Below are 10,337 nucleotides of genomic sequence, written 5' to 3'. Positions count from 1 at the left end.
CCCGCTTCGGCCATTGTTATGTTTGTCCTATCTCTGCTCTCTCGATTAGAGCTTAGTTCGGGTTTAAAAAATCCAGCCCGACCCGACCCGGCCCCCGTGTATAGACCCTACCCACGTGACGTCACAACTCCTTCCTCCTGACTGGTGCCGCCCAATTGTCCGTCAACACATCATGTTTCCCTGTTACGGCTACGTACATTCCTCCTATTTACGACGTGTTTTTCTGCTCGTTAACATTAATAATCAAAATGGTGAAGGCGTGTGTGGCGGTCAGTTGCAATAACAGAGAAGATAGACGGAGAAGACGGAGAGACTTGAAGTTCTACCGGATTCCAAGAGACCCGGAGAGAAGAGAGCGAGATGGGCTGCTGCAATTCGACGAGAAAACTGGGCTCCAAATGATTACCACAGATTATGTAGTAGTCATTTTATATCTGGTAAGATGCATTTAATATATATTTAGAGGGTTTTGGGCTGACAACCACAATTAAGATCATTGCTAGGCTAATCACCGACAACATACACGTATGTATGTAGTGAGAGTGCTATCGCTAAACCATATAAACATTAAAAGCCCTAACTCCATTGACAAACGACATGAACTACATTAGACTTGACAGTGGATGTTAGCAATAACAAAAGATTTTGAATTGAAAATTTCGTAACTCACCTTTCCAAGCACAAGATAGATTCCTGCCGAATTTTCGTGGACGAGGACCTGTTTCACCCAACCAGCAACGAAGTATTTATAAGCCTCCAAGCTCTTAAAGTTTTTCAAACTTTCGTGAGAATAGGCTGATTTTGTGTGGACAAGATAGTTGTACAGTTCAGGGTAGCTAGCAGATGTCAGGCAAATACGGCGGAGACCGCGGGTCGAAAAACATCGATTTAGGCATCAAATATGGATCTGGCGAATGGATAAACTGACGCTTTTCCACATAACGCCTTTTATGCAACGCATCAAGTGAGTTTACGGCATCCGAAAGCACCGGGTCTTCCATGAAATGCATTATAAATTGCTCGATCAATTGAGACCATTGATAATACAGACACAAAATGACGGACAAGGGGGCGGAACCATACAGCGAGCACGTGATTTTGTGACGTCGGTGGGTAGGGTCTATTAAAGGCCGAGAGTCCGAAATTTTACGTTTTATTTGTAGGCTCGAACCCGAACCCCCCCCCCCCCCCCCCCCCCCGGAAAATGTACGTTTCATTTGTAGGCCCGAGCCCGTTTTATTTGTGAGGACTCAGCAGGAGGAGCAAATGCGGGGATGCAATGCGTGGTTGCGTTTCTTGTGATCACAACTGGGACGATGCCTATGTGCATAATGATATATTAAAACCTGTCTTTTGTAACAAATTCTCCCAGATAAACAAGACTGTAAGATGCATATTCAATAAACCTTTATATCGTTTATATTTGTGTGTCTGTTCTATCAGGTGGATAGTTCATGCGTCATTTCCACGGCAAAATGCAATAGACATTTCAATTTCTTCGAGTTGGCAGAAAAAAAACACAAGTTTTCTTAATGTTTAAATACTCTACATATTTTTATTATAATTAAAAATGCATTTACACAACGAAATAACGCTGGAAAGGTTTATTAAATATATTTCTGTGTGGGATTTTGTGCTCACTATACGCGCCTCTCTGACAAGGAGAGGAACAGCAGCATATTCAAAAATAAACTCAAATACTTTTAAATAACATTATTTTAATGACTCACATCAGAACACACAAAAGAACAACCTGCCTTAAGGAGCACTGAAACAAAATAAATAATGATGTTTTAAATTCGACTTATTGCCGGCAATGCGGACCAGACTCTGACACCGGTCGTACAGGGAGCGAACAGCCCTTAGCAAGGGGCTCGGTACCCCGTACTCCCGGAGAACCCTCCACAGGACTCCCCTAGGCACACGGTCGAACGCCTTCACCAAATCCACAAAACACATGTAGACTGGTTGGGCGAACTCCCATGCAAGGCTGCTTGCGGCAGTTTTTTTTTTTTCAAGGCAAAGCTGCGCCAGACATTTTAGCGAGAGAGACGGCAAAAATAAATTCGGAAAATACATTTTGGGAGTTTTTCATTTGAATCGAATGTTTTTGCGTATTGAATTGAAGAGGGTGTATCGAACGGTTCAATGTAAGTATTGTTGCATCCTTACAGGACACCCTGAGGCACACGGGGAACGCTTTCTCCAGATTCACAAAACACATGTAGACTGGTTGGGCGAACTCCCATGCACCATCAAGCACCCTGCCGAGGGTGTAGAGCTGGTCCACTGTTCCACGGCCGGGACGAAAACCACACTGCTCCTCCTGAATCCGAGATTCGACTTCCCGACGGACCCTCCTCTCCAGCACCCCTGAATAGACTTTACCGGGGAGGCAATCTAATATTAGAAGCTAAAAAATACATCTTTTTCAAGGGTGCCAATCATTATGGAGAGCACTGTAAAATGTTGAAAAGACCCAAAGATGGACAGAGTTTATGATATAAGTTGATGATGAAGCATGAGTCTATAAACATTTCAAGCTCGATACATCTTGAGGGTAGTTCCCCTTTTACAACAGTTGATCAAATCACAGGGTTTCTCATTTTGTGGATTCATTTTGGACTGAAAGACGCAATTATGGCACATTTGTAAGTTTAATTCCAATTTTGATTCATCTTTAAAACCATACAGTCATTTATTTCCACTAGACAGCATATAGTGTGGCTTTAAAAAAATCATCTTTGATTAAAAAAAAAAAAAAAAATCGACGTTTTCACTTGTGAGACCCTTAAACTATCACTCAATGCAAAATCATTGGAATTATGTAGATAAATATGCATTTAGAACATGATTTTTCAAATTGGCATGGAAAGAGAAATCATTTACGTAATACTTCTTGTACAATAACACGTCTAATACAGTATTGCGATATTTTCTTCGCTGTAAATAAAGTGACCTTTTGGAAAATGAAGAGGTATCACTGTTAAAAAAATATTTGTTAGACATAAAACCTGAGCTTTGCACCTTTTTTTGATGATAAAAAAACATGTCCGTCCTTTTATTGACTTCCCGACCCTTTCAAAGTTCATTTTGGCAAAACTGGTGCACTCCAACACCACGCGGTGTTCTTCATTGTCTGAACTCTTGAGTTATATTTGAGGCCTTCAGAACAAAAACTGCATCGTCGAGAACGTAGTAATCTTTGTACATGTCCCCTTCACAGAGATATGGCAAGCGGGTCAACAATTCTACCTCGAATCCTGACTTTTGAAAGACATCTTGTGACAGGTGAGTTACTTGCTCCTCCCATGTTTTGCCTTGTACTTTTAGGTGTTCTTGCGGACGCTGCCATCTCCCACCTAATCAAGAAGTAACACAAAAACGGTCAAAATTTTTGTAATAATTGTTTTTAGGCATATTGTGTTAAATGCGTTGTAATACTTTGTTTTCAAAGTGTTGAATTTTGGTTCATTGATTTGGGGGAGATACACTCCCCTCTGGTGGCAGTAGTGAATAACACGTCAAACATGGCTGTAAAGATGTTCCATATTAATGCCAATACAATGTTTTTGTTTGAGCAAATATGCATTCGTAATTTAGTATAGAGGTGCATTTAGCAGTTTTTGGTGGAAATATGTGTCTGAACAATTTGTTAAGAGGATTGTAAATAATAAATAAACGTTAGCATTTAATAGCACTTAAGCTAGAGGGCTTTTGCTATGCAAGTTAGGTTAATTTACACGTTTCGACAAAGTAGACATTCAAACTCCATTTGTTTTGTGTTTTTTTTTTTTTTGGCGGAAATATGCATCTGAACAATTTGTGAAGCATATTGTAAACATATAAATAAGTTAGCATTTAATAGCATTTAAGCTAGTGAACTTTGCTATGCAAGTTAGGTTAGTTCGATTGACTAAATTTACAAATTTGGAAAAATTAGACATTCAAAAGCCAATTGTTTTGTGTTTTTTTTTTGTGTGTGTGTGGAAATATGTGTCTGAACGATTTGTTAAGAGGATTGTAAATAAATACATAAGTTTGCATTTAATAGCATTCAAGCTAGCTAACTTTTGCTAGTCAAGTTAGGTTAGCTCGATCGACTAAGTTTAAAAATTTTGAGAAATTAGACATTTAAACGCCAATTGTTTTGTGTTAAGTTTTTTTTTTGTGAAACTATGTGACTGAATAATTTGTTAAGAATATTTTAAATAAATACATAAGTTATCATTTAATAGCATTTAGGCTAGTGGACATTTGCTATGCAAGCTAGGTTAATTTGATCTACAAAATTTACGTATTTCGACGAATTAGAAATTTAAACTGAAATAGTTTTGTGTTAAGTGTTTTTCTTTTGTGGATATGTGTGCCTGAACAATTTGTGAACAATATTGTAAACATATAAATAAGTTAGCATTTAATAGCGTTTAAGCTAGCGAACTTTTGCTATGCAAGTTAGGTTAATTCGAGCTACTAAATTTACATATTTCGACAAATTAGACATTTAAACGCCAATTGTTTTGTGTTAAGTGTTTTTTTTTTGTGTGTGTGGAAATATGTGTCCAAGCGATTTATTAAGAGGATTGTAAATAAACACATAAGTTAGCATTTAATAGCATTCAAGCTAGCTAACTTTTGCTAGTCAAGTTAGGTTAGCTCGATCGACTAAGTTTAAAAATTTTGAGAAATTAGACATTTAAACGCCAATTGTTTTGTGTTAACTTTTTTTTTGTGAAACTATGTGACTGAACAATTTGTTAAGAATATTTTAAATAAATACATAAGTTATCATTTAATAGCATTTAAGCTAGTGGACATTTGCTATGCAAACTAGGTTAATTTGCATCTACAAAATTTACGTATTTCGACGAATTAGACATTTAAACTGAAATAGTTTTGTGTTAAGTGTTTTTCTTTTGTGGATATGTGTGCCTGAACAATTTGTGAACAATATTGTAAACATATAAATAAGTTAGCATTTAATAGCGTTTAAGCTAGCGAACTTTTGCTATGCAAGTTAGTTAATTCGAGCTACTAAATTTACATATTTCGACAAATTAGACATTTAAACGCCAATTGTTTTGTGTTAAGTGTTTTTTTTGTGTGTGTGTGGAAATATGTGTCCGAGCGATTTATTAAGAGGATTGTAAATAAACACATAAGTTAGCATTTAATAGCCTTTAAGCTAGTGAACTTTTGCTATGCAAGTTAGGTTAATTTGATCAACCAAATTTACACATTTTGACAAATTAGACATTTAAACGCCTATTGTTTTGTGTTTTTTTTTTTGTGTGTGTGTGAAGATATGTGACTGAACAATTTGTTAAGAGGTTTGTAAATAAATACTTAAGTTAGCACTTAGTAACATTTAAGCTAGAAAACTTTTGGTATGCAAGTCATGTAAATTTAGTAGATCAAAAAGACCTATATCGACAAATTATACATTTAAACTAAAATGGTTTTGTTAAATGTTTTATTGGCAAAAGTGTCATTTTGCTCATGTGTTTGTACAGCTTTACAAAAAATTCGAAATGTGGAAAAAAGTGAAGTCATATAAAGAACTCCAAAAAAATTGTCATTTGCTGAATTAAAATAACTAATAAACTGTGGCTGCATGAGTTTTTATTCTGCAACATATTAAATGTTTGTTATTTTATTACTTTTTTGATTAATTGAACTAATGACTCAATAGATTAATCTAGTACTTAAATAATCGATAGCTGCCTTCAACCCTATATGAAATAGTTTTTTAGAAATCAACATATAAACCAAGTATATTTTTGGAAGAGTCCATTTCTAGTTAGGATAATAATAAACTGGAAACTGACCGACTTCTACGTAGGGCTGGAAAGGAAGAACAGCAGCCAGAATGAGGCGCCCAGTGTGGGGAACAAGCGATCGCTTGATGTCTCCGAGGAGGAGGAGAGGATCTTCGCAGCGGTCCAGTAGGTTAAGACAACTTATGACATCATATTGGAGGCCGCTCCGCTGCCACTCGTCGATCCCCATCAATCTTAAAGTCAAAGAGACGTAGGGGTTACCCTTATATTTAGGGTTGTTCCGATCATGTTTTTTTGCTCCCGATCATTTTAGTTTGAGTATCTGCCGATCCCGATATTTCCCGATCCGATTGCTTTTTTTTGCTCCCGATTCAATTCCGATAATTTTTCCCAATCATATACATTTTGGCAATGCATTAAGAAAAAAATGAATAAAACTCTGACGAATATATACATTCAACATACAGTACATAAGTACTGTATTTGTTTATTATGACAATAAATCCTCAAGATGGCATTTACATTATTAACATTGTGTGAGAGGGATCCACGGGGAGAAAGACTTGTAATTCCTAAAGGATAAATGTGACTTTGTATATTGTGACTAAATATTGCCATCTAGTGTATTTGTTGAGCTTTCAGTAAATGATACTGTAGCCATTTAACTGCCCAAATGCATGATGGGAAGTGCAACCATGACTGTGCGTAGTGGTACCAATTGATATATTTTCTCTGCGTTGGGAAATAACACAGAGTGTTAAGTAAAAGATTAATACCTTTCTTCTCGACATTACTTCCCATGACATTTCTAATCATAGGGAGAGGGAGTGTAAGGCTTTAGCCAATTAAAAAAAGGCTCCAAAGGCTGCTAAAATTCACTCTACTCATTTAACGCTGCCTTTTAGCTCTATATATAGGTAAAACGGCGCCATTACAGTTTGAACGCAACAATGCGTGAGTGGGTCGTGCAGCGCATGCGTTAATTGCGTTAAATATTTTAACGTGATAATTAAAAAAAAAAAAAAAATTAATTACCGCCGTTAACGGGATAAATTTGATAACCCTACCTTAAGCCTAAACTAAAGACTCTGGATGAGTGTAACATATTATGTCTGTAAAGTTAAATACAATTGAAAAACGATTTAATTAAATAATATATATACATTAAAAAAAGGCATGTCCGATATTTTTTTTGCCGATTCCGATACTTCGAAAATCACGTGATCGGACCCGATCGATCGGGATCGGGACATCTCTACTTTCATTGTTGACCATTGGCAACATTGGCTCATATTTCTACATTAACGCGTTAAACTCATTTATCGAGACAAATTACATTCATGGTCTCAACAAAAATTATGAGATTATCAGTGTTGAATATGCATAGATGTACGGCTATTAAACAGGACTGTGCCATTAGCTTTTAGCATTTTAGTGCATTTCAGAAGGCAGTGAAAATACAGCCCAGTGAGTGTTCACAGAAAAGCAAGTCGGGAATATCATAGGAACATTGCAATCCTTACTTGAAATTTCTCCTTTGGAGATGCCATTTCATGGGTGGTGAGACTTCAGTGGCAAATATCTCTCTGAAATGGCCTCTCATAATTTCTGTTACAGCACCATCACCGGCTCCGAGGTCCAGAAGTTTCTCTGCTTTCCAATCAGGTCCGACTTTGAGAAGTTTCTGGAATTGCTCCGCGGAAAACACAAACATAGATCCGCGTCCCAAAAACCTAAGCATAAGGGTACTCAGTTAGAAAAGTGTGCCTCACGTGAAAATAGTTATTGCAATGTTTGTAAAACCGCACTCACCCATTGATGGAGGTGCGTGAAACAAGAGGTGTGAGGACACTTGATACAAAAGAATGATAGAGTTGTGTAAACAACCAGGTGGACTTCTCAACGCTTTGCTTGAGGAAGGCTTTGGTGCCTGAATCGAGATGACTCTGAATGAACAGAGGTCGCAGAGACTCTCCGAGCAGGTCAGGGCAGCACTTGTACCACTGGGAAGGTAAGGTAGGAAAAACAAGGAAGACAGTGGTATACAAACTTTTATTATCCCGCGGCAAATTATGTAAATAATATCAATGAAAAGGGGCCCGCACAAATACAGCCTACATACTGTTGCACTTCTCATCTTTAACACTAGATGGAGCCAGTCACTTAAACAATGCCTCTGGATAAACTATAAAGGGGCCAAAAGCAGACATGTTGAAATCAATGTAGGAAACCAGAATTTCAGTACTGTATTTTGTTTTACATAAATAAACTTCTAGAACAAATAATCCTGTGTGATAAATTGAGCTATGTTGATTTTGATTTTCTTGACTGCAAAGTTCGTTTTAGTAGTGTGAATACATACATATTGAAATATCCTTATATCTCTGGATGAATTTCTGGTTGTAGCCATTAACTCATTCATTCCCATTGACATTGACAGACATCCAATCCATTTCACCTAGGAAGGTTGGAAATGGGGCATACCACCCAAAGCAAACAGACTAAGTTTGCACTGAAAAGATTAAACACTGCACACCACGGACAATGTCAATGTCATCGCATTGCTAATGCCATAACATTGTCACATGCAACTCGCAAAGTATTATGTTCTCAGTAGAAATTTGACCGAGAATTTGACCTAAAATAGCTAAAAATGTATTATCGGGTTTCGGTTTTGAACACCGAAAGTTTTCTGCCGAATAGTGTAAAGAACCTTAGTCCTATTGGGATGACGTAATTAAAACACGGCGGGAAGCAACACGCTTGCTGACGCTATCTCGATAACAGTAGTGGCTCACACAACATGTCCGCGGTTTGGAAGCATTTTCCAAACCGCGGACATGTTGGCTGTGAGCTACTAGGGTTAGCGAGATAGCGTCTCAATCTGGGTACTGCATTTGCAATATTTGCACTGTTACATTCAGTGTTGTCACAGATTACTTGAAAAAGTAATTTAATTACTGATTACACCTAAAAAAAAAAGTAATCTAGTTACTTTACTGATTACTTTATTATCAAAGTAACCAAGTTTCTGTAAAAGAAATGTATCGGTTCCTTTTTACAAATTTTTCTCCCTTTGCTGCTTCAACATAAGAATGACAACAGAAGAATGTCATCGCATGTAATTGACTTTCCGATGATTTCATTTAAAGGAGAAGATCAGAATTACTCACATAAGGTTTAATTTTCGAGTTAGCTGGGGTTTAAGTAGTCGATGGAGTTGATTTCAACCACCATTGACAGGCGCGAGCTTAGCCAATCTGGAGCCCCGAAACTAACAATTTGTTGAACTACAGCGATTTTATAAAGTTAGTTTTGTTTTTAAGCATTCAGACAACACGAGTTGGTCATGTTGATGCGTGTTTATCTGGTTAGTAAATATGTTTTTGAGCAATCAAATATTTCTGTGTAACATCTATAATATCCAATGCTAAAATATGGTCACTTGCAGCTTATAGTCGGGTACGCCATATATGTGGATTTCTAAAATTTTGTGAGATTTGGCCAGTGCGGTTTATAATCAGGTGCGCTTTATAGTCCAGAAATTATAGTACTACCTCGCCACTTCCTGCTAGACACTAATTTACATTATTCCCAATCTGTGTATCCTGTAACCTGTGTTTTATATTAGCCTTATTGTACTCTGTTTAATGACAATAAAAGGTTTCTATTCTATTCGATTGAGTAACCACGTTTCACTGCTAGCCTCCCAGTCAAAATGGATTTGACGTCTACGGCCGTCAATGGCATCCAATGCTTTAATACTTTTAAAAAATTAACCTAACTTTCAATATTTAGCCGCTTGTACTCTAGTCTCTCCAGTTCCATACCATATTTTATGCTCGTGCCTTCATACCTCTTGCGTTTCCATTACTGTTTCTTCACCTTCGCTCACCAGATTTCCCAAAAGTGAGCGTGCCAGAGGACCTCGCGCGTACTTAGCACTCCATATCATCCTTATGGAGTGCAGAAAGACGACGTAGCCCAGCACCCAGGCCACAAAAATCAATGTCCTCAGCTGTAGATGACACATAATGGACAATAACCGTGAGCACCGTGACACTTGACCATTGACACCGCCTGGAAGACGCGAACTCACTCGACCGGAGAGCAGCGAGACGCTGTTAAAATTGTGAGGGGGGGAAAAAACGGATTAAAAAGCAGTAACCAATTGTGAATCAACACGTTTCCAAGGCAAACAAACGAGAAGGGTGGGGTGGATTTAAAACACACACAAAATGCAGACTATTAGCCAACATTTTAACCCATTGTGAGAGTTCCCTACCCACAAAGAAAACACAAAAATTTCCGCGCCTTTAGACTTCCGGTGTAACTGCTAACCGTGTCCGGGTCACGAAAGCTAACATAAAACTTCGATAAACGTTTTACAGTCATTGTATTAAACACCAGTCTTCAACACTAAAACATTTTTCCTAATTAAGTTAGACTTTCATTGTTAAAAAAATATATATATGTATAAATTAAAAATACTTCGTTTTTGCATAAGATGCATTTCGCCTGGCATAAGCAAATGACGAGCGCCGTCACCTGTCGGCC

General features: G+C 37.5%; 1 protein-coding gene across 2 annotated transcripts; it reads right to left on the bottom strand.

Moving 5' to 3' along the window:
• Positions 1-2,751: 2,751 nt before the first annotated feature.
• mettl9 (methyltransferase 9, His-X-His N1-histidine) lies at positions 2,752-10,102 on the bottom strand. 2 transcript variants are annotated; one of them, XM_057825304.1, is made up of 6 exons: positions 9,880-10,102; positions 9,637-9,798; positions 7,593-7,783; positions 7,304-7,513; positions 5,829-6,013; positions 2,752-3,362 (listed from the first exon to the last, which is right to left on the bottom strand). In XM_057825304.1, exons 2-6 carry the CDS (start codon positions 9,733-9,735, stop codon positions 3,133-3,135), a joined length of 915 nt encoding a protein of 304 aa, XP_057681287.1. In that variant the 5' UTR covers positions 9,736-9,798; positions 9,880-10,102; the 3' UTR covers positions 2,752-3,132. The 2 variants fall into 2 exon arrangements, with proteins under 2 accessions (XP_057681287.1, XP_057681286.1); XM_057825303.1 differs by having other exon boundaries at positions 9,637-10,102.
• Between the last annotated feature and the right edge of the window lie 235 nt (positions 10,103-10,337).

Source organism: Corythoichthys intestinalis, chromosome 21, assembly GCF_030265065.1.
Source record: "Corythoichthys intestinalis isolate RoL2023-P3 chromosome 21, ASM3026506v1, whole genome shotgun sequence".
NCBI classification, from domain to species: Eukaryota; Metazoa; Chordata; class Actinopteri; order Syngnathiformes; family Syngnathidae; genus Corythoichthys; species Corythoichthys intestinalis.
The sequence above is the reverse complement of the archived record's forward strand: the minus strand, read 5'-3'. Positions and strand labels throughout refer to the sequence as shown.